Genomic DNA, 27,933 nt, shown 5'->3' on the forward strand with positions numbered 1-27,933 from the left:
GAGAGAGAAAGAGAGAGAGAGAAAGAGAGAGAGAGAGAGAGAGAGAGAGAGAGAAAGAGAGAAAGAGAGAGAGAGAGCAAAGCCATTCAGCCCCCTGAATTAATGCTGGCCTGCAGAGCAATCCCATCAATCCTATTCCTCAACTTATTTGGGCTCTCCCTCTACCCGTCTCTCCTTCCGTCCAAGACCTTGTCGCCTCTTTGCCCCTCTCCCCCTTTGATTTTCTTTTCACAATACATATTGATGATTTAGATTGTAGATTAAATGGTTTTGTGGCAAAGTTTGTAGATGACACCAAAGTAGGTGGTACAGTACAAAGTGTAGAAGAAATCGAAAGCTTGCTGAGAGACTTGAACAATTTAGGAGAATGGACGAAGAAATGGCAGATGAGATATAATGTTGAGAAAAGTACGGTTGTGCATTTTGGTCGAGGAAATAAACGGTCGGATTATTATTTGGATGGGGAGAAAATTCAAACCTCAGATGTACAAAGGGTCTTGGGGGTCCTCGTGCAGGACACCCTGAAAGTTGACCGCCAGGTTGGATTGGCGGGAAAGAAGGTGAATGGTATGTTGGCATTCGTTTCAAAGGGGATTGTGTATAAGAATAAAGAGGTGTTGATGAGTCTCTGTGGGCCACTGGTGAGTTCTCATTTGGAGTAACTGTGTGCAGTTTTGGGCCCCATATCTTAGAATGGATATAACAAAGTTGGAGAGGATACAGAGGAGGTTTACCAGAATGATTCCAAGAATGAGAAGGCCAACGTATGAGGAACACTTAGCGGCTCTTGGACTTTATTCATTAGAATATAGAAGAATGAGAAGGGATCTCATAGAAACATTTCGAATAATGAATTGATTGGACAGAGTGGATGTAAATAAGATGTTTCCCCTGTTGGGTGATTCCAGGACAAGAGTCCACAGTCTTAGAATTTAAAAAATACCACAGAGATGTGGAGAAATTTCTATAGCCAGAGGGTTGTAGATTTGTGCAATTTGTGGCCACGTGCAGCTGTGGAGGCAGAATCCTTGGAGGAATTTAAAGGGGAAATTGATAGGTATGTAATTACTCAGGGTATCATGGGATATGGGGACAAGGTCGGAACTTGGAACTAGATGCGAGAACAGTTTCGCTCAGGGAGGTTTCACGGAGCAAACTCGATGGGCCAAGATCTGTGATCTTGTGATATAGTTGCCACCTCCCCTTCCCACTTTAGTCTCGGTGAAGGGTCCCGACCTGAAAGGTCGACTAATTGTTTACACATAGAACACTACAGCACAGTACAGGCCCTTCAGCCCTTGATGTTGTGCCGACCCATATATTCCTTAAAAAAAATTACTAAACCCTCCCTATCTTGTGACTCTATCTTTCTTCCATCCATGTGCCTGTCTAAAGGTCTCTTAAATGTCCTTATTGTTCCAGCCTCTCTGTACCAACCAATCTCCCACTGTAACTCTGCATTTCTGAACTGCATCTTACTAGTTCTGCTATGTTATAAGGCACTGGTGAATTCTCACTTAGACTACATTTTGGGCTCCTTATTTAAGAAAGTATGTGGTGGTACTGGAGAGGGTTCAGAGAAGATTCACAAGAATGAAGGGATTAACATATGAGGAACATTTGACGGCTCTTGGACTGGACTCCTTGGAGTTCAGAAGAATGGGGGGGGGTTACCTCATAGAAGAATTTTGAATGTTCAAAGGCCTAGACAGAGTAGTTTGGCAAGGTTGTTTCCCGTCATGGTGGAGAAATCTAGGACAAGAAGGCACAACTTCAGGATTGCAGGGTGCTCATTTACAACAGAGATGAGGAGGAAATTCTTTAGTCAGAGAGCAGTGAATCTCTAGAATATACTACCATGGGCAGCTGTGGGTGTATTTAAGGTAGAGGTTGATAGGTATCTGAATAGTCAGGGTATCAAAGGTTATGGGGAGAAGCCAGGGGAGTGGGGCTGAGTGGGACAATGGATCAGCTGGATTGGTGGAGAAGAGTCAATGTTCCATATTCTTCCCTGCCTTTATCAAGCTCCTGAATGAACCCCACAACAATACTCTCATGCTGTCCTGGTAACTAAAGTTGTTTAAGATGTTGGTGAGGCCAAATTTGGAGAATTGTGCACAGTTTTGGTCACCTATCTGCTGGAAGGTGTAGACCAGAGATTCTCAACCTTTTACTTTCCACTCACATCCCACTTGAAGTAATCCGTATGTCATCGGTGCTCTGTGATGAGTAAAGGGTTGCTTCAGGTGGGATGTCACTGCCCTCTGTTGGCAGATGTTTCAAACTGTGGTTCACACCCTCCTCAAAGGAGAAGTTCAGTAAAAACTTGGAAATGCTAGAGGTATTCAGCAGGGCAGCCTGCCTGCTTTTTACACCTACCTTGAAGAAGGGCTCAGGCCTGAAACGTCGGCTATGTATCATCACCCCATGTGGATGCAGCGAGACCGGCTGAGTTCCTCCAGCGTTTCTGTGTATTCACTTCAAGCACAGCGTCTGTAGACTTTCATGATTCACTCCAAAGGAGGAGTGTACATTTATTTTCCAAAAGATATCTCATACAGTGAGGAGGGTTCTTCTGCTATCAGTCTAGCATAGGGGTCCCCAAAGTGGTCGATGGGACCATCCAGGGGGTCGATAAATGTCAGGGGTTCAAAAACGTGTGGGGTGGGGGAATAATGCGGGGAGGCTGATTTAAATACCACCCATTACACCCTCCGTCTAATATAGCCACCATACCACCAACCCCCCCCCCCCCCACTCCGCCCAATAGAGCCAACGCACCACTTATTCTTGTTGGCTACCAGTTACCAGTGGTGTTCCGCAGGGCTCAGATTGGGGCCATTTCTTTCTACGTTAGAAATAAATGTTACGGATTATGGAATAGAAGGCTTTGTGGCTAATTTTGCAGATGATTCTGTGGCAGATTATATCATATTTTATATTGTATATAGATATGTTTTTGAAGGAGATAGATTACAAGGGTTTAGTGTAGGTCACAAACAAACACTTCACAAAACAGATCTCATTAAAAATGCAAGAGCTTTGCTGAAAGTGAGTCATGTAGGCAGTGAGAGTCTTTGCAAGGACAATAAAACAAGGCAACTGATTTCTAAAGAATTTCAAAAGCAGGTGTAAATGGATTATTGTTTTGTAAGTAACAGATGAACAGACTCAAGTTTGGGTCCGGTTCTGCAATCTGTCTGGATGCAGTTTGCTGTTCTAAGAAAGTCATATGGTTTTTCTCTAAGAGAGAATTGGTGTCTGCAGTCATGGCAAGCTGGCAGCTTGTTGAAACCCCATTTTGAAGATGGATTGTGAGTTCTGAGTTCAGCCTGTTTAAAACCCTTGTGGTCCTTACAAGAGGAAATGGCTGGCTAGAGTATTTCTCCTGAAATAAGGGAAACAAGAGGAATTCTGTGGTGACCTGGAAGAAGAGATTATCATTTGGAAAACCCATGATGGGTCAAGTTTCTTTGGCAAGACACTGAAGAGGCTGATCAGAGGGAATCAGTTTGTATGTGTCCAACGAGCAACAAATCTCTCTCTGAAATCAACAAGAACCTTCCTGAGCGGAAACCATTTAAGCACCAGAGCCTGGAGAAGATTCATAAATGTTAAATTCTGTGCACAGTAAAAGAATCGCCTGCAACCAGTGAACTTGGAGGAGTGAGAAGTGAGATTGGACTGTGAATCAAAGAACTTTCCTGAACACATTATATACATTTGTGCTTAGAATTAGAAGGGGGTTAAGTTAATAGTAATAAGTTAAAATTTGATCCTGTTTTTATGTTTAAAGAAAATTAAAAATGACTTTTGTTTAAGTAACCGTTTGTCTTGGTGAATTTCTATTGCTGCTGGGTTTTGGGGTCCTCTGGGCTCCTAATACTACCAAAATAGGTGGAAGGGCAGATGGTGCTGAGGGTTCCGAGAGAATGCAGAGAGTCTTGGATAGATTAGGAGAGCGGGCAAAGAGAGGTGGCAGATGAAATACTATGTTGGGAAGTTTATGGTCATGCAATTTGGTAGAAGAAATAGATGGGAATAAAATTCAAAATTCAGAGTTGAAAAAGGACTTGGGCATCCTCGAGCCTAAAAGTTACCCTCCAGGTTGAGTCAGTGGTGAAGAAGGCCCATGCAGTGTCTCGAGGAATGGGATATAAGAGCAGGGATGTGAGGCCTCACTTGGAGTACAGGGTACCGTTTTGGGCGCCTTATTTGAGAAAAGATGTGCTGGTGTTGGAGAGGGTTCAGAGAAGGTTCACTAGAATGAAACCTGGAATGAAAGGGTTAGCATATGAAGAATGATTGTTGGTTCTTGGACTGTACTCGTTGAAATACAGAAGGATGAGGGGGCGGGGAAGAATCTCATAGAGGCATTTTGAGTGCAGAAAGGCCTGAACAAAGTAGATGTGGTAAGGCTGTTTTCCATGGAAGGGGAGTCCAGGACAAGAGGGCACAACTTTAGGATAAATGGGCATCAATTTAAAACAGACATGCAGAAAAATGTCTTTAGTCAGAAGGTCGTGAGTCTGCGGAACTTGTTGGCATGGGCAGCTGTGGAAGCGAAGTCGTTGGGTGTACTTAAGGCAGAGATTGACAGGTATTTGATTAGTCGGGGCATCAAGATTACGGGGAGAAGGTCGGGGAGCACTAGTGTCACTTGGGGGGCGCGGGGGGTGCAGACTGCACCAGGTGACACCATCAAAGGGGTCACATGAAAATGACCGTAAGACCCCGCAGACCCACGCATGGGTGGGGGGGTGACACCATGAGTTACTGCACTGGGTGATGCCTCTGCCAGGGAGTGGGACTGAGTGGGAGGATGGATCTACTCATGATAAAATGGCAGAGCAGACTCGATGGGCTGATTGGCCTACTTCTCCTATATCTTGTGGTCTGATCCAGGGCTCATTCGCCTCATGTATGAAGGCAGGGAAGAATGCATTGGGTGCACCGGGGAGGGAAGAACTGATCATGTGGTTAAATACCGCCAAGGCATCATGGGCTAACAGCAGGAAAACACAGAGCATCATGGGTGCAAGGGGGAGAAGCGTGATCGGGGGGGGGAAACCTTTAATATTGTAGCAGCTTTCCCGAGACAGTGGGAGTCGATGGCAGGTAGGGGGTTGAGTAATGGGCCGAGCTGTCACCAGTTCCTTGCGATCTTGCGAGAGTGGTTCCTGAACCAAACTGTGATATATCCAGGAAGGGTTCGTTCGACAGAGAAACACAAAAGCTGCAGATGCCGTGGCCAGGAACAAGCACCAAGAAGTTGGAGGGACTCAGCAGGCCAGGCAGTGCCGTGGAGGAAAGTGGATTGGAAACGGGGGACAGACCATTTGTATCCATGGACACGGGTTCAACCACTGAGTTTCTCCAGTTGCCCCTTTCTTCTTCGAGATATTTCACGCCCCCCTCCTTTCACCCTCCCGACAGTTAAATGAGTTTCTCTCTCCTGAGGTTTACCTATACCTTTAAGGACGGCTCAGCCCGAACGTCGGTAATATATCTTTATCTTCTATGGACGTTGCAAAACCTGCTTGGTTCCTCCAGCATTCTGAGTGGTTTTACTTCTTTTCTTGCCTTCCCAGTTCATTTCCTTCCCCAGATTCAATGTTCCTCCAGCAGCTTATTTTAACACCCGCTGAGGGCTTCTGGTTCAGATTTTTATCTCAGAATTGGTTCGGTTGGGAGTAGGAGGAGGAGCTCGGAGAGAGTCAGAGGAGGAGGAGCTTGGTGAAAGTGACGGGGTTAATTGGTCAAGGGGCCAATAAAAGGAGTGAAAGGGGAGGGAGCGGCCAGTGAGGAGTGGGGCAGTGAAGGAGTGAAGACTTGGGACTTTGGCTCGAGGGACTTCGGTAAGAAGGAGCTCCCTGTATGGTAAGGTTTTAGTATTATTTGTTTAGTTTTTCTTTTTAAATAACCTATATATATTAAGAAAGGAGGTAATGGAGTCAGCTCCTAGAACGCTTCCATCAGCGTTGTCTCCGCTCCATCCTCAACATTCATTGGAGCGACTTCATCTCCAACATCGAAGTACTCGAGATGGCAGAGGCCGACAGCATCGAATCCATGCTGCTGAAGATCAAACTGCGCTGGGTAGGTCACGTCTCCAGAATGGAGGACCATCACCTTCCCAAGATCGTGTTATATGGCGAGCTCTCCACTGGCCACCGAGACAGAGGTGCACCAAAGAAGAGGTACAAGGATTGCCTAAAGAAAGCTCTTGGTGCCTGCCACATTGACCACCGCCAGTGGGCTGATATCGCCTCAAACCGTGCATCTTGGCGCCTCACAGTTCGGCGGGCAGCAACCTCCTTTGAAGAACACCGCAGAGCCCACCTCACTGTCAAAAACAAAGGAGGAAAAACCCAACATCCAACCCCAACCAGCCAATTTTCCCTTGCAACCGCTGCAACCGTGTCTGCCTGTCCCGCATCGGACTTGTCAGCCACAAACGAGCCTGCAGCTGACGTGGTCATTACCCCTCCATAAATCTTCGTCCGCGAGCCAAGCCAAAGAGCCAAAGAAAGCTAGGGTCCGGGATGTCTCTGATCGAGTTCACAGAATTCTGCAAGGGGAAGGTGAGCAGCCAGAAGTCGTGGTCCATGTGGGGACCAATGACTTAGTTAGAAGTGGGGATGAGGTCCTGAAACAGGAATACATAGAATTAGGCAGGAAGTTAAAAAACAGGACCTCCAAGGTAGTAATCTCTGGATTGCTGCCCGTGCCACGAGCTAGTGAGGGTAGTAATAGGAGGATGTGGAGGATGAATGCGTGGCTAAAGAGCTGGTGCAGGGGGCAGGGGATAAGATTTTTGGATCATTGGGATCTCTTCTGGGGAAGGTCGGACCTGTACAAAAGGGATGGACTCCACTTGAACTGGAGGGGGACCAATATCCTGGCAAGCAGATTTGCTAGAGCTGTGGGGGAGGGTTTAAACTAGTTTGGCAGGAGGGTGGGGAACAGAGTTTGCGAGCAGTGTCTAGGGTGCATGGCCACCTAGTTAAGAATTATAAAGATAACAAAGGAAGGATGGAGGTTAAGGTAAAAGGTAGAAAAGTGAATATATGTGAGGGTCATTCTCTGAAATGCGTGTATTTTAATGCAAGAAACATAGTGAACAAGGTAGATGAGCTTAGAGCATGGATTGGCACTTGGAATCATGATGTGGTGGCAATTAGTGAGACCTGGTTACAGGAGGGTCAGGACTGGCAACTAAATATTCCAGAATACAAATGTTTTAGATGTGATAGAACAGGGGGTAAAAAAAGGGGGAGGAGTTGCTCTGCTTGTTAAGGAGGACATTACTGCCGTGAGGTGGCAGGATAGTTTGAAGGGATCATCCAATGAGGCTGTTTGGGTGGAATTGAGGGGTGGAGGAGGCATGAGGGCACTAATAGGAGTGTATTATAGACCACCAAATGGGCCAAGAAAATTGGAGGAACAAATTTGTAAGGAGATTGCATATATGTGTAATAAACATAAGGTAGTGATCATGGGAAATTTTAACTTCCCTCACATTGATTGGGATACCCATACAGTAAGAGGGCTGGATGGACTAGAGTTTGTCAAACGTGTACAAGATAATTTTCTTAATCAATACGTAGAGGAACCGACTCAGGACGGTGTAATACTGGATCTCCTGTTAGGGAATGAGATGGGTCAGGTATCGGACATTAATGTTGGAGAACAAATTGGGTCTAGTGATCACAACTCTATTAGTTTTAGGGAAGAGCAAAGAAGGGCCTAAAGTTGAGGTTCTGGATTGGAGAAAAGCAAATTTCGAAGGAATAAGAATGGATTTGGGGAGTATTGAGTGGGACATGATTTTTCAGGAAAGGATGTAAATGAAAAATGGAGAATATTCAAAGAATAAATTTTGAGAGTACAGAGTAGATATGTCCCAGTGAGGATCAAAGGAAAGGCTGGAAGTCATAAGGAGGCTTGGTTTTCGAGGAATATTAGAAATTTGGTTAGGAGAAAGAGGGAGGTGTACAAGAGGTATAAAGAGCAGGGAGCTGAGAAATTGAAAGAGGACTACAAGGAGTGTAGAAAAAATCTTAAGAAAGAAATTAGAAAGGCCAAAAAGAGGCTTGAAGAGGCTTTGGCAGACAGCGTAAGAATAAATCCAAAGGGTTTCTATATGTACATTAAAAGTAAAAGATTAGTGAGGGATAGAATTGGACCCCTTGTAGATAGGGAGGGTAGGCTATGTGAGGTCAGAGGAGATGGGGGAATTTTTAAATGATTTCTTTTCCTTGGTATTCACTAGGGAAAAAAATATTGAACCAGGTGAAGTAAAGAAAAATAGTGGGGAGCTCATGAAGCATATAAGGATAACCGAGGTGGTAGTGATGGCTGTGTTGAAAAAGATAAAGGTGGATAAATCTCCGTACCAGACAAAATATTCCCAAGGACACTCAGGGAGGCTTGTGGACAGATAATGGGGCCATTAACAGAGATATTTAGGATGTCACTGGTCACGGGCTAGTGGCAGAGGATTGGAGGGTGGCTCATGTTGTTCCGCTGTTTAAGAAAGGGTCCAAATGTAAGCCTGGAAATTATAGACATGTGAGACTGACGTCTGTGGTGGGTAAGTTGATGGAAAGTGTTCTGAGGGATGGCATTTACAAATATTTGGAAGAACAGGGATTGATAGGTAGTAATCAGCATGGTTTTGTCAGGGGTAGATCTTGCTTAACAAACCTTATAGAGTTTTTCGAGGGGCTTACAAAAAAGATTGATGAAGGGAAGGCTGTGGATATTTAGACTTTAGTAAAGCTTTTGACAAAGTTCCCCACAGGAGGTTAGGAAAAAAGGTGGAGACATTAGGTATAAATAAGGAAGCAGTGAAATGGATTCAGCAATGGTTGGATGGGAGGTGTCAGAGAGTAGTGGTAGAAAATTGTTTGTCCAATTGGAGGCCGGTGACTAGTGGAGTTCCTCAGGGATCGGTCCTGGGTCCACTCTTATTTGTTATATATATTAACAATCTGGAAGAAGGGGTGGTGAATTGGATAAGTAAGTTTGCAGATGATACCAAGATTGGTGGTGTTGTGGACAGTGAGGAAGATTACCGTAGATTGATAGGTGATTTAGGAAGGCTGGAGGTGTGGGCTGAGAAATGGCTGATGGAATTTAATACAGATAAGAGTGAGGTGTTACATTTTGGAAAGGCAAATCTAAATAGGTCATATACATTGAATGGTAGACAATTGAGGAGTGCAGAGCAACAAAGGGATTTAGGAGTGATGGTAAATAGTACCCTCAAGGCTGCTACTCAGGTAGATGGTGTGGTGAAGAAGGCATTTGGAATGTTGGCCTTCATCAATCGGAGTATTGAATTCAAGAGTAGGGAGGTTATGATGAAATTGTACAAGGCATTGGTGAGGCCAAATTTGGAGTACTGTGTACAGTTTTGGTCACCAAATTGTAGGAAAGATATAAACAAAATAGAGAGAGTGCAGAGAAGGTTCACGAGAATGCTGACAGGATTTCAAGGTTTAAGTTACAGGGAAAGGTTGTGCAGACTGGGGCTTTTTTCTTCACGCAAAGGGTGGTTAGAATGTAGAATAAGCTTCCAGCGGAGGTGGTTGAAGCAAAGACATTATTTACATTTAAGGAAAGACTGGATAATTGCATGGAGGGGAGAGAATTGGAGGGGTATGGACCGGGTGCTGGTCAATGGGACTAGGAGGGTGGGGATTTGTTCCGGCATGGACAAGAAGGGCCGAACTGGCCTGTTCTGTGCTGTAAGTGGTTATATGGTTATATGGTTAATTCTGTCATCTGCGGTTGTTGTTGGCTACAGCACAACTCCCTGGCAGTAATGGGGCATTGCACTGGTCCATTAGAGCGCCACTCCCTGGCAATGATGGGGTACTGCACTGGTCCATGACTGCCCTGGAAACAGTGGATTTCTGCACTGATCTTTTACAGCTCCGCTCCCTGGGAATGATGGGATACTGCATGGGTCCGTTATAGTGCCATTCCCTGGCAATGATGGGGTATTGCACTGGTCCGTTCATGGTTTGAATCCTGCGCTGTCTGGAAGGACTTTGTATGTTGTCCACATGTCTAATTGAGTTTCCTCCATGGGCTCTGGTTTCCACCCACCGTTCGAAACGTACCAGTGGTAAATTGTAGGTTAATTGAGCAGCACGGGCTCGTGCCTGAAAGGGCCTGTCACCCTGCTGTACGTCTAAATCAGGGGTTCTCAACCTTTTTCTTTCCACTCACATCCCACTTTAAGTCATCCCTATGCCATCGGTGCTCTGTGATGAGTAAGGGATTGCTTAAGGTGGGATGTGGGTGGGAAGGGAAGGTTGAGAATCACTGCTCTAGACCCAATTGTGACTGAAATATTTTGCTTTGGAGTTCTGAAACCGTGCACATAACGAGTCAATGAGGGATGATAAAAACAGTGGTTTTCAACCTTTTTCTTTCCACCCACATCCCACCTTCAGCAATCCCTTATTCATCACAGAGCAACGATGGCAGAGGGATGACTTAAAGTGGGATGTGTATGGAAAGAAGAAGGTTGAGAACCACTGATCTAAATTAAAAGAAAATACCACTCCTTCTCATATTTGTTTGAGATCTGACCTGCAACACCAAACTTGTAGATGGAGTTAAAACAGTATTTAAGCCACGCAGCGCATGAGGTCTAGTAAGGGGCTGAGTACACAGCCTTGTGGGGCACTGGGCTAATGGAGCATTGATCTTTACACCACAGCACAGGCCCTTCAGGTGCTCGGATTACCTTGGAGGAGATGTTATCGCCGATCTTTCTTGTGCTGTGACCTGGCTCCAGGAGTTTGGGAATGTGTTTGTTTGGGTCAGAGCCGTCGTAGGAAGAGTGCAGTGAATAAGCAGGAGTTTGACATGAATGTCCTTGTTATCTAGGTGTCCCAGGGCTGAGTGTTGGGCCAGGGAGAGGGCATCTGACATGGACACGTGGCAACATGGGCAAGTTGGAGTGGATTAAAGTTGTCGATGAGCCTGGAGTTCAAATAAATATGTCATGCAGGTTGGTTGAGCAGTCGTGAGTCAAACTGGTTTCAGTGGCAAGAGAACTAGGGAGAGATGTTTAGGTGGGGTAAGAGGTGAAAGGGAGACCTGAATTGATGGTATCTGTTTACAGCAAACCCCCCCCCCCTCCTATTTCTTGTGTTCTTATAATGATCTCATGGAGCTAACTCTGCATTAGCAACCAAAGCTGCTGCAACGGCAATGCTACCGTTGGTGTGGACCGGCGGAGAGCGAGAATAAGTGACACTGTGCTCCTCTGCAGGGTTCCACCGCCCAGTCCATCTTTTGATGGCCCCATTAAGGCCTTAAAGGGCGGGCGAACCCTCTCACGGGGTCAACGGCCGTCTAGCAAAGGCCATTCCTTGCATCAAAGCTTGGTCTGGCCGTTCGCTGCAACAGAACTTCTTCCCCCCCCCCCCCCAAGCCGTCTTGGACCTCTCCGTGCTGCTAGATCTGGGAAAGGATGTCGAGGGAGTGGGTCAGGACCCGTGCGACCCCCTACTCACCTAAATCCATTCACGCGGACACTGTTCCTTTCTGAGGAGTGAGGCACCCACATATCAAACTGACTGAAAGGCACCATCGTTGCCCTACGGGACGGATCGCCAGATAAAAAGGCTTTAAAAGGCCTGTTAAAGGAGCCCCATGACCGCGGGGTCTGGGCCCAAGATAGCAGCATCTAAGATCGGCAGTGGCCACGAGGGGTTACAAACCCCAGGGTAAGCGGAGGACTCATGCAGGGAACCAGAAAATGGAGGGAACACCCCCTGTCCTAGAAAGAAAAGCAAAGGAGACGGCCCACAGGATGGCGACCACAGCAGCGGACCAGCAAGGGGCTCTGCAGCTGAAGAACACACAGATGGGGCGGACTATTGGTGACTCGAGGCGAGGAGCCCACACAGGCTGCGGGCCACTGGTGACTGAGGTCAGGGCTGGAGACTTAATTCTGAAGGGGTTGCAGGTATCGGAACTGGGATGCGAGAGGGCGCCTCAGGCACTGAAATCTTCCTGATGGTGACGGGGGTTCAGATCTGGAGCTCGGGTTTGAACTAGAGACTGTGCGGCTGCGGGAACGGTGGGAGGCGAATCCACAAACACTCAGTGACTCTGGAGGGGACTCTCCTTTGCTTCTCTTTCTCTGACTGTAAGGGGTGCCGGGTAATTTCTGCTGATGGCAAATCTTTGCGTAACATTACACCTGTTTTATTTCATGATAATAAAGGAATCTTGAAATTGAGTCTGGCTGTCGGAGGGAGCTGGATTCTCTGCAGCCACAGAGGACATATGATATATTTCAGGGGCTTTGGGGAAAGAACTGGAGAATACTGTTGAACTTGATCTTTCCTGTACTCAATACTCCATATTTGGCCTCATTTTTTTGCACTTGTCTGCATTAAATTCCATCTGCCATTTGCAGGGTTGGAGCCCCTCACTTGTAGAGGGAGTTACAACTGCCCAAGGAAGCAGTAGGCTGCCTCGATGAATGTATTTAAGGTACAGACAGATCGATTTTAGAAGAACTGGGGAAGTAAGAGTTAAGGGGGAACAGGCGGGTCAATGGAGCCAAGTCCACAGCCAGATCAGCCGCGATCTTATTGAATGTGGAGTAGGCTCAACGGGTCGAATGGGTTCTTATGTACAGCACTATTTAGCTATACTACGTGAGGAGTTTGAGGAGATTCGGCCTGTCACCAAAGACTCTTGCAAATTTCTACTGGTGTATCGTGGAGAGCATTCTGACTGGTTGCATCGCTGTCTGGTGTGGAGGTGCCAATGCACAAGACAGGAGGGTAGTAAACTCAGCCAGCGTTATCATGGGCATTAGCTTTCACCCCATGAAGGATATCTACAAGAGGCAGTGTCTTAAGAAAGCGTCCCCTCTAACCTCAAGGATTCCCCCCCCCACCCCCCCGCCACCCACTGTACTCACTGTTAGCATCAGGAAGGAGGTACAGGAGCCTGGAAGAGGCCGAGCACACAGCTCTGGGGGTGGGGGGGGGGAGGGGGCACCAGTATTCAGGATTATTGTGGAGGAGGTGCTGTCACTAATACTTCTGTGCTGAGATTTAGTTTCAGGAGCTTGGAAGAGGACTTGAGAGTGTTTGTGCATGAATCGCAAAAGTTTGGATTAACGGTGCAGCCGGCGATCAAGAAGGCAAATGGAATGTTGGCCGTCGTTGCTGGAGGGGTCGAATTTAGGAGCAGGGAGATTCTGCTGCAACTGTACAAGGTCCTGGTGAGGCCGCATCTGGAGAACTGCGTGCAGTTCTGGTCTCCTGACTCGAGGAAGGATGGACTGGCTTTGGAGGCGGTGCAGTGGAGATTCATTGGGTTGATTGCAAAGATGAGGAGGTTTGCCTATGAGTCATCTGGGACTGTACCCGCTGGAATTTGGGAGAATGAGAGAGTATCTTATTGAAACGTATAAAATTATGAAAGGCATAGATAAGATAGAGGTAGGTAAGTTGTTCCCATGGGTGGGGGAGACCAGAACTAGGGGACACAGCCTCAAGACCCAGGGGAGTAGATTTAGGACGGAGATGAGGAGGAACTGCTTTTCCCAGAGGGTGGGGAATCTGTGGAATTCACTGCTCATTGAAGCAGTGGAGGCGGCCTCAGTAAAGATATTTAAGGTTGGATAGATTTCTACATAGCAGGGGAATTAAGGGATATGGGGAAAAGGCAGGTAGGTGGAGATGAGCCTGTCTTCCGATCTGCCACGATCACTTTGAATGGCGGAGAAGGCTTGTCGGGCCAGATGGCCGACTCCTGCTCCTATTTCTTGTGTTCTTATAATGATCTCATGGAGCTAACTCTGCATCAGTGGAATTTGCATTTTCTATTCCAATGAAAGATGGAAATCAGTTGCAAATATTACCACAATGTTGGCAGAGCCACTGAAAAGACGCAAAGAGCCATTGCTAAGAGAGTCGGGGTTTTGGAGAGAGGGGGTATTGATTCCAAAACTCCTTTCTTGTCATCTAATCGTGCGGAACGTGTAATATTGTACTAAGTTGCCTTCTGCCTCCCGGAAGTCAAAGAGTCGACATTAGTGTTGCCCAGCGACCCTTATGATAAGAGTCAGTTAGTGTCTGTGGATTTGCCTCCTTGAGGGAAGTGAAGTCCAGCCGATGGCTGCAAGGAGGGAAATGTGAGCTGATAACTGCGCCAGAAGCTCCAGTCACGTTGCCTGCTGAGGAAGGAGTAAGGGGAGAGTGGTTCCCAACTGAGATGGGGTAGCTGGAGGAACTTGGTAGGAATATGATCAGGACTGGGAGACTGGAATTATAAGGAAGTCACCCTAATGTGACTTTTCTCCCTGGAGTAGAGGAGACTGAGGGAAGTCCTTGTAGAAGTTGAGAAAATTGTGAGGAGAGATTGAGTCATCTGGGACTGTACTCACTGGAATTTAGAAGGATGAGAGGGGATCTTATAGAAACATATAAAATTATGAAAGGCATGGATAAGATAGAGGTGGGTAAGTCATTACCACATGAAGACGTCACACTTGACACATGACCAATGGGCAGCGAATTCCACAGATACACCCCCCTCTGGGAAAAGCAATTCCTCCTCATCTCTGTCCTAAATGTACTCCCCTGAATCTTGAGGCTATGTCCCCTAGTTCTGGTCTCTCCCCCCCCCTCCCCAAGAGATTGGACTGTATGGCTGCATGTTCAGCACAGACACGGTGGGGCCGAAGGGCCTGTTCCATGTTCTAAATGCAGGCAAATGAGACCCAGCCTGTCTGCCAGCTCGGTGGACAGGAACAAACTGGATGAAGGGTCTTTTCCTCTTCTTGGCTTTGTGTACACAGAACATTCAGCACAGTACAGGCCCTTCAGCCCACGATATTGTGCTGACCTTCGTAAACCATAACACTCGAACCCTTCCCTCCTTCACACCACCCCCCCCCCACCCCCCGTAACACTTTATTTTTCTTACATCCATGTGTCTGACTGAGAGACTTTTGAAGTCCCTGTTGTACCATCATCCTCCACCACCACCCCGGCAATACATTTCAGGCACCCACTACTCCATGTAAACAACTTACCCTGGCATCTCACCAAAAGTTTCCTCCCCTCACTTTACACAGATGTCCTCTGTATTTGCTGTTGTCACCCTGAGAAAAGGGCGCTGGCTGTCCTTCCTATCTAATCCCTTCATCATCTTGTAGACCTCTATTAAGCCCCCTCTCATCCTTCTCCTTAAAAAGAAAAGCCCTAGCTCTGTTAACTGCCTTGTAAGACACACATTCTCCAATCCAGGCAGCATCCACTGCACCTTCTCCATCACTTCCACATCCTTCCTGCAATAAGGCAACCGGAGCTCAATACAATGTCCCAAGTGCGGTCTTATAGAGCTGCAACATTACCTCAGCTCTTAAACTCAAATCTCCTGACCAATGAAGGCCCGCACACCAGAAGCCTTCTTAATTACCCTTTCAACCTGCATAGGGAAACCTGAGAGATCTGTGGATTTGAACCCCAAGGTCCCTCTGTCCTTCCACACTCTTAAAAATCCTGCCATTAGATGGGCATGCTAAAGAGCTGAGCAGAAGTGTTTTGAAAGAGCTCACCACAAAAAACGGTTTAACAGCTCAAAATCCAGAACTTTATCACCAAAAACGGATAAAGCAAGTTCTAAACGACCGAGGCAACCGAGAACAAAAACTGAAGAAGTGACAGCTCAGCCAGGAGGGACTCAGCAGGGGCCTTGGGACTGGCTGAAGCCTGCAGAGCTGGGGAGTTGGCCCAAGATATAACCACCACCCTGAACATGATGGAAACTGTATGCGGTCATCTTACGCGCGTGGAATCAGCAATGAGAGATGTATCAGAGAAGGTAATGGAAATTAAAGATGTGGAAGATTTAATTAAACAAGTGACTCATTCAGAGGCTGAGCTGGACAAAAGACAGACTGAAGGCGCTGGAACAAAAAGCAAAATTATGGGGCACAGTAAAGAAAGGACTGATGGACAAGGTTGACCATATGGAAAATTTAAGCAGATGTAACTGTGAGCAATTCTGTGTAAATAATTCTGACATAAAGTCCGCAGACTGTACAACAGGCTTTAATTAGCTTAAATTTGTACACACCAGGTCTCAGTACACTCCTGACTCCACATGTCTGACTGCACCCAAGGGAGCCCGGTCAAGTCTTTATATAGGCCGGTGATTGACAGCAGGCAGGTGGGACCAGCCTCTCAGGTTGCCTACCTACAGGTACAGTGGTTGCCCCCTGCAGTAGGGCCAGTGGGAGTGCGACCAGGGTAGTGGTTGTATCACCACATTCACTCCCTTCTTAAATGAGTCCTGGGGAGGGGGCAGTGTTCTTGGTACCGAGAGGCATCTACAAGTTCAGACGGTCTGGTGGTCATCTGTGCCTCTGGGACCATTGCAGAACAGGGTCCTGGTCAATGATCAGTTGAGGCAGGGCCACCTGAGGGTCGGCTGGGTCCAGGGCGGTCAGTGGTGCAGGCAGAGTGGGGGTGTCAACCAATGCTGGGGTGTAGGTGTGGGGCGGGTCCGTGGGAAGTGGGGCACTCTTGAGAGGCAGAGGTAGGGTGCTGACTCCCAGGGGATCCTGGATGGGCCAGGGATGCCCGGAGTGAGAGGGCTGGGCCCCTGCTGGTGCCAGGTCCCTGGTCGAGACGATGTCCTCCTGTCCATTGGGGTATCTGACGTAGACATAATTTGGGTTCGCATGCAGGAAGGGCACCTGTTCAACCAGGGGGCTTGGATTTGTGGGTCCTCACGTGTTTACGGAGGAGATGTCAGCCACGCTGGCAGGGAGACACTAGTCGCCGATTTCTTAAAAGGCGTTCATGATGGGTCTGATTGGCAGCCGTGAACAAGAGCGACCATATGGCATGGAGTGCTTCGGGGAGGGCCTCTTGCCAATAGTTGATGGACCAGCCTTTCGACCTCAGGGCCAGGAGGTCCACTTTCCAGATTACCCCATTCTCACATTCCACCTGGCCATTGTCCCTGGGATTATATCTAGTTGTACGACTAGACACAATGCCTCACACCAACAGGTACTGGTGCAGCTCCTCACTGATGAAGCTGGACCCCTGATCACTGTGGATGAAGGCCGGTATGAAAATCTGTGCTAGTGCCTTGATAATGGAGGCAGTGGAGGTGTCAGGGCAAGGGATGGCGAAGGGAAAACGGGAGTATTCATCTATGACCGAGCGAAAATAGATGTTCTTATTCATGGAAGGCAGTGGTCCCTTGAAGTCAACGCCAAGTCGCTTGAAGGGTCGAGTGGCCTTTACTACATCGGCCTGTAGTGGGAAGAAGAAGCGCAGTTTGCCCCCCGCACAGACCCTGCAGGATTCAGTCATGGTCCGGACTTCTTGGACGGTGAAGGGGAGGTTCCAGGACTTAATGAAGTGGTATAGGCATATGATGCCCAGGGGGCAAAGGGTGTCGTGCAGCGCCTGAAGTTGTTCAGACTGTGCACTGGTGCAGGTCTGAGACAGGGGATCAGGGGAGTCATTGAGCTTCCCTGGTCTATTCTGGATGTTGTAGCTGAACATGGCCAGCTTGACTTTCCAGTGCAAGATCTTATCATTCTTGATCTTGCCCTTAGGGACGGTGCTGAACAGGAAAGCCAGTGCACACTGATTTGTGAGAAGGTTGAACCTCCAGCCTTCCAGGTAGTGGCACACGTGGCGGACCGTTTCCACGATCGCCTGGGCCTCCTTTTCAAAGGCCGAATGTCTGAGCCACTAATCATAGAAGATTCTGAAAAAAAAGGCCACAGGTCGGCACCCTTGGTTGAGGGTGGCAGCGAGGGCACGTCAGAGGCATCGCACTCCACCTGGAATGGGGTGGTCTTGTCCACGGCATACATTGTGGCGTTGGCGATGTCCTGGCTGATGCAGGCAAAGGCTGCATGCCCCTCAGCGGGGAGAGGAAAGGTGGTGGCTTGGGCCAGTGGGTTGACCTTGTCTGAGAAGCACTGGGAATGGAAGTGCCTTAGGCACTTGCAGAGGGTCTTGAGCCCGTGGGAGAGGGGCAATTCCATCAGGCGGTGCATGTGTTCGGGGTCGAGACCGATGGCACCATGTTCCACATTGCACCCCAGGATGGCGAGGCAGGTGGTACTGAGCACGCACTTCACCTGGTTGTAGGTGAGGCACCCACTGTCAAGTTCATCAAGCAGCGCCCTAGTGCTGTGATGGAGTGGTCCTGAGCCACGAAAGTGATAGCAAAGTTCACTGGGTATACTTTGAGTTTCAGGGTACAGACTGCATTCGGGTGCACAAAGCTCTCAGTGCTACCGCTATCAACAGGCATTTTATTACATTCCTGTTGACAACGATGTCCATGATCGAGTGCCTGAGTCCGTGGGGAATGTCCTCCATTAGTGTGGGATTGTCCTCCGCTAGGACCTCATTAGGGTCCAAGTCGCTGTCCCTGATGCTTGTGGCGAGTAGCGGCCAGTGGATGTCTTTAGGAGCGTGGGGTACGACGAGTGCATGATTCTGTATGCACACATGTTGACCACGTCATCTGGTCAGCGAGCCAGGCGAATTGGATTCCGGATGGATAGGTGTTGGCTGGCCCATGATGGGGGCCCCCAAAAGATGCACATGGTGTCGGTGTGGTCTGGCGACCTGGCCGGAAGTGATGCCATCAGTGCAGGTGGAAGTTAGATGATGAAAGATGGCGGCGCCTGTGGTGAGCACATGGCAGAGGCGTGGTTCGATGGCTGGGCCAGAAGTGACGTTGTCGGTGTGGGCGGAAGTGGTGGGCGGAGTAATGGTGCTGCCCGGTATTCACATCAGAGGGTTGAGAGGGGCTTCCGGTGGGTCTGGAGAGGGACACCTGAGCGAAATGGTCTTTCTTCTACATCGGGAGCAATGTGAGTTCCTCGTGGGACAGTTCTTTCAGTGGCACCTATCTGACCCACACTGGGACCCGCAGTACTTATAGCAATGGACTGCATTGGTGGTAGCCATCCTCTCTTCCACGTGGGGCCCCTCCGCAACTGCTGTCGTCGGCTTCGGCCAGGCCGGAGAATGGGGGAGGCGAGCATCGAAGACCTCTACATGGTGAGCTGCAGCTTTCAGGGATCAGACCACCTCTGTGATCCTGGCAAGCTAAGCATTATTCTCCTCCAACAGTCTCTGTTGGGTCGCCCTTGACTGCAGCCCTCACACACATGGATCTCGGACGAGTCGCTCCACCTCCCCAGCGGTCACACCAGCTTCGATCACGCACGAACATCCTGGCTTTCACAGTCCCCCCAGGTAAGTGTCTACCGACTCACCTGGCTGCTGTACCCTGATTCTGAGCAGGTACTGGGCATAGAGTATGTTCGTCGGGGGTCAGTACATACCTTCCTGGGTGGCCATTGCTGGTTCGAATCTGTGCAGTCTCGGATAGCCTGGAAAATGCGCGGGCCCAGCTTGGTGAAAAGTGTCATGAGTTTTTTCTGGTTTGTATTGATGACCTCAGCCTGTGTGTGGATGACCACCGCAATCACATGCTTCCAGATCTCGAAGTATGCTGGAGTGTTTGGGTATTGAGGGTTGATATCCAGCCTCTCGATGGTGAGGAACTTCTCCATGGTCCTTTAATTTTAAGATCATTAAATTCTCAGTGCTGCTGTGAGAATAATTCTGGCGCAAAGTCCGCAGACTATACAATAGGCTTTAATTAGCTTAAACTTGTACGCACCAGGTCTCAGTACACTCCTGAATGCACGCGTCTGACTGCACCCAAGGGGCCAGGGCTTGAGTCTTTATACAGTGATTGACAGCAGCCAAGTGGGGTCAGCCTCCCAGGTTCCCTACCTACAGGTACAGTGGTTTCCCCCTGCAGTAGGCTGGTAGGAGTGCGGCCAGTGTAGGGGTTGTATCACCACATTGGACTGAGAGAAGGAATAAAGGGAAAAGACGCGGTGAGTTTCCTTGAAACATGGATCCCACAAATGCTTGGACAAAACAAGTTAAATGCAAAGCCAAAAATTGAAAGGGCTCACTGGACCCTTGGACCCAGAAGAACCGGCGAACAGCCACCACGACCAGTCCTGGTAAGACTTTTAAGTTACCAGGAAAGAGATGCGATTTTTGGAGCAGTATGTGAATATTCAATGCAAAAGTAATATTTTTCCAGGACTTCAGCCCTACCTTGATCAAACAAAAGCAGGAATTTGACAAGGTAAAGAGACAACTGCAATCTAAAAACTTTAAATACTCAATGATTTACCCAGCAACGCTGAGGGTAGACGTCTCAGAAGGTAACTGATGACTTTTCAACAAAAAAGAAGTGCAAGAATTTTTAAGAATGTTATGAAAAGATTAAAGTTGCCAGCTGAAAGGACTGAAAAGACCATTTCAAAATGGGACTAAATGAAAGGTGTATCTTTTTATTTATACTAATAGTACTGAGCTGTCTTGTTTTCACGGTTAAAAGAAAAAAAATATGGTTTATATGGAGAGCTCTGAAAAGACAGAAAGGTGGTAAGGAAAGCAGCAAGGTGGGAACTCCGACTTGGGGGGGGAAGATGGCGGTGTCGGGAGAGGAGCCATTTTAAAAGATGGTGCCAAGGGGAAGGTTTTCTTCTTCTTCTTCTTCTTCGGAAGAACCCGCGTGCTTTATTCGTGGACTTCAGCGTACTATTGTCAACGTCACCATCAGAGCTAGGGATGTGTGTGTGTTTCTTAAGGGGAAATGTACGTGTTGGAAATGTCTTTTAATAGGGAAATGTTATGACAGTATTTAGAAATTCAGGAAGATGTTATTGTTATCCAATATTTGGGTGAGATAAATGCTATGGATAAAACACTAAAGTTCATTAGTCTTAATATTAATGGAATAAATGGGAAAGTGAAGAGGAAGAGGCTCTTGGCTTACTTAAAGAAATTAAAAGTGGGCATCATCTTTTTGCAGGAAACACATCTTACCAAATTGGAACATGATAAATTAAAAAGAGCAGCACAGACCCTCCCAGTATCATTCTCAACTGCAATTATTACAGTGTTATCAAAAAAGAATAAGGACAAAAATCTTCGTCATATAGACCAATACCCCTGTAAAATGCTGATTATAAGATACAAGCAAAAGAAATGGCTCATAGGTTAGGACAATACTTGCCAAAACTGATACACACAGACCAAGCAGGATTTGTTAAAGGAAGGCCATTCCTCAAATAGTCTAGGAAGTCTGACTCCCCTCTACTCAATAACATGATGGACTGCGGAAAAATATCACATATAACTTAAAGAACAAATATGACACTGTAAAGGCCTGGCAGCCATAGCTGGATCACATTGGAGCCAACGCCCCAGCAATCTCTTCCTTCGCTAATCTTGTCCAGTCCTTGGGACCGATCCATCCTAATGTTTTTAAGAAGATCCAAGCACTTCTTCTTTCTTAACCTCAATGCGCTCCAGCGCATGAGCTTTTTCACATTGACCAAGGTGTAAAGGTTAAAGCCTTGTGTTTTAGATTCTTAGTTAATTTTTTGCCTGTCTCTTTAAGAGACAGTGTTACATTATCCACCCAGGTTGACCGTTTGCGCATTCTACAAGATGTGAAGGAAGCATGAGCATGAGAAATATTTCTTTGAATGTTTGTATCTCTTTAAATACCATTTTATATCTCTTTAAGATTGTGTATCTTCATATACTTTTTATATCTCATTATACAGTAAATACCTTGTTATTTAATGAGAAGCTATGCAAAATGTTTATCCTTTTTATCAATGAAGTAAAACTACATAAAGCAACAGCCACAGAGTTTGATTTGTTGGATTAAAGAGTTTGAAATTTGGGATATCACATCTTACGCTTTGGAAGATGATACTTTGAAATTAGGATATATTAGAATAAGGAAAGTGTCATCTATACAAGGCCCCTCTCTCTGGGGAACATGAGCATAATATTCATTTGGGACCTCCTCTACCTTCAGGCACATGTTGCCTTTTTTATCCTTAAGTGGCCTTACTTCACTCTCATCCTTCTGCTCTTCACATAAGCATAGGATGCCTTAGGCTTTTCCTTAATCCTACTTGCCAAGGCCTTCTCACACCCTCTTCGAGTTCTTCTAATTCCTTTCTTAAGTTCATTTCTGGCTACAATATAATTCTCTTGAGCCTTTCCTGTCATTTGCTTCCTAAATCTAATGTACGCTTCCTTCTTTCTCTTAACCAGCTGACTCTCCTCTTTTGTCAACCATGGTTCCCTTACCCTCCCACCTTTTCCCTGTCTCAGTGGGACAAACCTATCCAGAATCCCAACCCAAGTGGTCCCTAAACATCTTCCATGTTACTTCTGTGCTGTTCCCACAGAACATCAGTTCCCAATTTACTCTCCCCATTTCTTGCCTCATCCCATCACAATGAGCCCTTCCCCAATTAAACATTTTCCCATTTTAACCTTGACCACGGCTATGCTAAAGCTCAGGGAGTTGTGGTCACTCTCACCGAAATGCTCCCCCACTGAGAGGTCCGTCACCTGACTAGGTTAATCACACAGAACTAGATCCAGTATGGCCCCTCCTCTAGTCGGCTGGTTCACACACTGTCAGGAATCCTACTTGGACACACCTGACCAATTCTGCCCCGTCTGTCATTCTTGCAATCAGGAGGTGCCTGTCAACATTAGAGCAGTTGAAGTCTCTCATAACAACCCTGTTGTTTTTGCACCATTCCAAAATCTGCCTTGAGGGGCACAGCCATAGGGGGTACCCTCCCCTACCTGCCTGATTGCCTTGCCTTTTCCTCTCTTGACAAGCTGACTCCCTCCCTGTAGCTCCTCGCTATGAACACCTCATTCTCCCTGCTGAAGGTCATCGAACTACATCTCCAGTTCCCTCAGCCGGTCTGGAAGGAGCTGCACCTCATGCAGATGTAGCTGTCAGGGAGATGGCACGTCTCCCAGAATTCCCACCTCCCACAAGATGGACACTCCTCTCACCCTGTTGCCATTCTCACTATTCTATGAAGGTCAAAGAATAAATATTAATAAACTCTCATCAGAGGCTTACCTTAGTTTCCACCTCTCCAAAGCTTTAACTCACCACTCCAACTCTGGCCCACTCAGACTACACCGCTCCCACGATGGCCACCCCACTGTATCCTTCACCTACTTAAACTCATCTCACACGCTCCATCTCCCATTCTGACCTCTTCCACGTATCCGAGGGGCAACATACATGTGACCCCAGCCATCCAATCGTAATCTGCGGGCTGAGCTGGTTTTGAGGTGCGGGCAATCTGAGAGGAGGTCCCCCTTTCAAAGAATTGGCCTCACCAGTTCTTCAATAGACTATCCAAGGTTTCACCCCACAACCTTTATGTCCAGCTTACGATCCTCACCGACATGATCCCCACACCCACCCATCAGAGTCATCCACCTACTCTGCGTGGCCAAACACCGCTCCAACTCCATCCATAGATGCGTGGTTGGCCCCATCGCCTTTGGCAGGATCGCGAACAATGAGAGGTCAGAGTGTAGAAAGGATGTAGAGGGACTAGTGGCTTGGTGCCAGCAGGAAACAACCTCTCCCTTAATGTCAGCAAGAGCCAAAGCTGGTTATAGACTTCCGGAATTCAACCCCCCCGAGTAATTAAGGCCAGTATACCATAGAAACAAACTCTATCACTGCATCTTGGCACATAGAATCATAGAACCCTTCGGCCCATCAAGTCTATCCTGATATGTTTATCCGGCCTTGTCCCATCATCCCAAATCAGAACGAGAATCAGGATTTATTGTCACGAACAAGCCATGAAACTCGGTGTTTTGCGGCAGCGTCATAGAGCAAACATCCATATTATATCCATCTTACAACATTACTATATATAAAAAATAAAATAATAGTTCACTAAAACTAAGACTGTATCATCGGTTCATTGGTCATTCAGGAATCAGATGGCAGTGGGGAAGAAGCTGCCCTTGTGCTTGTCCCTGATGGTAGCAGAGTGAAGAGGGCATGGCTTGGGTGATGGTGGTGGGGGGAGGGGGGGTCTTTGAGGATAGAGGTTGTTTTTTTAAGAACACTGCCTCATGTAGATGTCCTCAATGAAGTTCAGTCTGGTGCCTGTGATGTTGCCGGCCTAGTTAACAACCCTCTGGAGTTTATTCTTGTCCTGAGAGTGGGTGCCTCCATACCAGGCAGTGATGCAACCAACCAGAATACTCAGGGTCCACCTATAGAAGTTTTTGGAGAGTTTTCGATGGCATACCAAACCTCCTCAGACACATCACAAAGTACAGCCACTGGTGAGCCTTTGTGATTGCATCAACATGGAGGCTCCAGGACAGATCCTCGGAGATGTTGGCCCCCAGGAATTTGAAGTTCTTGACCCTCTCCGCTACTGAGACTTCGAAGAGGACTGTATGACAAAAAACTTGAACTGAACTGAATCATATTGAACCCAAGACCAATAGCCACTCCCCAACAGCCAATCAATGCAAACCCCTGAACAACCCCCATGCTTCATCCTTGGCCTCGCCCCGTCAATCCCCAACAACAAGGAGCTGATGGGGGGGGGGGGGGGAGGTGGGGACAAGAAAGATCTCATCTCCTGCTGTCCAATAATGACCGCTAGCATACTGAAGGACCCATCACACCCCAGGCACACTTCCTTTCCCTCCTCCCTTCAGAGAGAAGGCTCAATTGTGAAATTGAAGGCTCAATTTGTGAAATTGTGCAGCCACAAATGATTCTCCAGAACCATAAGGCTCCTGAATGATCCCCACAACAGTGCTTCATCTTGCCTTGCTGATAGACCTTCCTTTCACTATAATCCTGTGCTCTGTAATCTTGCTATGTTCTGCAACTTTATATCTGTTAGATTTAACCTCGTCAAAGAGCCCTTCTCATTCTACTCAGTAAAATGAGACAAATGAATCTTAAAACAAGTGAGTTTAGTTATTTTTGATCTCTCTCTCTCTCCCCTCTCTCATCTTTCTCCATCTCTCTCCCTCCCTCCCTCTCTCTCTCATCTTTCTCCATCTCTCTCCCTCCCTCCCTCTCTCTCTCATCTTTCTCCATCTCTCTCCCTCCTCTCTTTCTCTCATCTTTCTCCATCTCTCTCCCTCCCTCCCTCTCTCCTCTCTCTGTCATCTTTCTCCCTCCCTCCCTCTCTCCTCTCTCTGTCATCTTTCTCTCTCTCTCTCACACACACACACACACACACACACACACACACACACACACACACACACACACACACACACACACACACACACACACACACACACACACACACACACACACACACACACACACACACACACTCTTCGGGAAAAGTGCACCAGCCATTTGCTCTACTTGCTCTGCAGAACAGATACATGCAAATCTGTGTGTGAATACCCTGTTATTCAAAATCTTTTGCATGGTGAGAGGTTCCACGCCAACTCCCAGCCAATTGGAGAGGAATCTTCACCTTCCCTGTCCCCCTCTCTCGCGTAATTGCAGCTTTTAGTATATTTGATTGCTATAATTTTTTTTAACCAATCCCCCAATTGTGTGACGTGTACAGCTGTATAAATAAGTTCCCGGGACAGCTGTTTTCCGTTTGTTTCCACCTCTGCGTTGTACTCTATTGTTCTCTGTCTGAGGTGGTCAGCCTTCACGATATCTCTCATCCTTCAGTCAGTTTAGGGAGAGAGAGAGAAAGAGAGAGAAAGAAGGAGATTTAAAATGGTGAGTACCTGAACTCAGCTGGTGCAGCCCAGACCTTTAAACTGTTGAAACTTAAAGAGGAATGTTTGATGGCTTTTAATCTAATGATATGAATTTAAGCTTGGAGCTCAGTTCGAGCAATCAGTCTTGGTTAGAGAGGAGGGAAATGGTGGGGGGGGGGGGGAGGGCAGGTTGGGGAGCAGTGTTAAGTCAGAGAGAAAGCTTGAATTGATTTTAAATCAGGCTAATCTTAGGTATCCCCAAAAGATTCTGTGGAGCTGGGAAGGGGACTGCTTTTGACTAAAGGGAAGGGATCTCAGAGTCTGCTTGGGGACGAACTGCATCTACTTATTCCCTCATTGAACTCACCTTTTTCCCCCCCACCTTTCAGGGCTGACTCTTCTCGTGGACAGATCTAGTCAGGGGTGTTCATGTTGCTAGCTGTCACATCTGCAGCTACGTACTGAGGATTAAATCCAAGAGCCCACCTTCCCCTTACCAAGAATGTTGCCACATTTTAATGGGCGCACATTCCCCTGCATTGGAGAACTTAAATGCAAGTCTATCTAACACTATGTATATGTCTGTGTATCTATGTGACTCAATCTGAGTGTGTGTCTGTGCATCTGATACTGTATGAGTGCATGAATGTGTATCCTTTAGGGGTGGGTGGGTGGGTGGGTGTGTGTGTGTGTGTGTGTGTGTGTGTGTGTGTGTGTGTGTGTGTGTGTGTGTGTGTGTGTGTGTGTGTGTGTGTGTGTGTGTGAGTGTATGTGTGTGAGTGTATGTGTGCATGCGGGCCTGTGTGGGAGAAAGCAACTAAGTATGCAGCTCACTCTCATTTTTTTTAATGGCCTCTTTGGGGCCATTTCTGAATTGGGAAAATGATTTAAGAAGGCGCGCGAGGGGGAAAATCAAAACTTGGCTGAGTTTCACTGTTTATCGGGGGCTCCGCATGCATTTGAAAAATCAGCAGATGGGACTTTTCTGACTGGGTTCTTGAAACTTTATCATGAAGAGTCAAATGGTTTGTATTAACCTAATCTAACACGTTCAGGTTAGCTGTGTGCAAGCATCGAGTTTAAACCCACATTCCGATTGTGTGACGGCAACCAGTCGTGAAATGGGAGCTTTAAAAGCTTTTTTTTTTGTAAAGAGCATTTTTCGCTCTTTCTCTTGGCTTTCTGCCAATCTCCCCCCCCCCCACATTTCCTGGCAGTGCTGTGATTGGCCAGCTTCTGTTTCTACTCAGCAGTCTTCTGGTGCCTGTGGAACTTGGGCTGTAGTTATCCTGACACCTGTGCACATCTCGCTGCTGCCAAGCCTTGTGTTGGCCTGGGATCTACGCCCCGGATTGAACGTGGGTATGCGACTGTGTTCCAGTACATATGAGTGCAGAGAAGATTTACTAGGACGTTGCCAGGACTTGAGGAACTGAGTTACAGGGAAAGGTTAAACAGATTAGGACTTTATTCCCTGGAGCGTAGAAGAATGGGGAGATTTGATCGAGGTATGCAAAATTATGATGGGTACAGAGAGACTAAATGCAAGCAGGCATTTTCCAGTGCGATTAGATGAGACATAAACCAGAGAACATGGATTAAGGGTGAAAAATGATGTTTGAGGAGAACATTAGGAGGAATTGCTTCATGCAGAGAATGGCAAGAGTATGGAACGAGCTGCCAGCTGAAGTGGTGAATGTGGGTTCAATTATAACATTGAAGAAAAATTTGGATAGGCTCATGGATGGGAGGGGATACAGACTGCAGGGACAAGATAGAATAGTTCAGCACAGACTAGAAGGGCCAAAGGGCCTGTTTTTGTGCAGTAATGTTCTATGGTTCTATACATTCGCGTATCCCAGATGTAAACTCTCTTGCTCTCTTTATTTATCCCTTTCCATTCTCTTTTCTTTTCTCATCCTTTCTTCCCTTCCTCCCTTGGCATATTTGAGAATGACAGAAGAAATTAAAGTGATTTGAGGAGAAAGCTAGGGTAAGTCGGTGGGAAGAAACATAAATCTCAATATAGTCTATAGTCTACATGGGCTTCCGTGATGCTTCTTTATTCATTGTACTTTGCCTCATTTATTCCGCAAGCCGCTGGGCTCCTGTAAGTCTTCTCTACCATTTCTGACTCTCAACCTTCTGCTGCCTCGTTTAAAACTGGCAACACCAAGTTCCTCAGGTTGATCATTGATTCAGACTCTATCTTCCGCACGAAACAAACACAGATTCTGTGAATCTG

At 47.1% G+C, this 27,933-nt stretch overlaps 1 protein-coding gene across 2 annotated transcripts in view; it reads left to right on the forward strand.

Moving 5' to 3' along the window:
* LOC138762264 (tubulin alpha-4A chain-like) overlaps positions 1-27,933 on the forward strand; it is a 76,672-nt gene that overhangs the window by 40,148 nt on the left and 8,591 nt on the right. Inside the window, exon 1 of one of the 2 annotated variants that reach the window (XM_069935952.1) lies at positions 25,572-25,707. The exons of the other annotated variant lie outside the window; for it this stretch is intronic. Within the exon in view, the coding sequence (XP_069792053.1) occupies positions 25,705-25,707 (3 nt within the window). The 5' untranslated portion in view covers positions 25,572-25,704. Of the gene's footprint in view, positions 1-25,571; positions 25,708-27,933 lie in introns of those variants that run through there. 2 annotated transcript variants of the gene reach the window in all.

This window comes from Narcine bancroftii, chromosome 4 (assembly GCF_036971445.1).
Source record: "Narcine bancroftii isolate sNarBan1 chromosome 4, sNarBan1.hap1, whole genome shotgun sequence".
In the NCBI taxonomy this organism is placed as follows: domain Eukaryota; kingdom Metazoa; phylum Chordata; class Chondrichthyes; order Torpediniformes; family Narcinidae; genus Narcine; species Narcine bancroftii.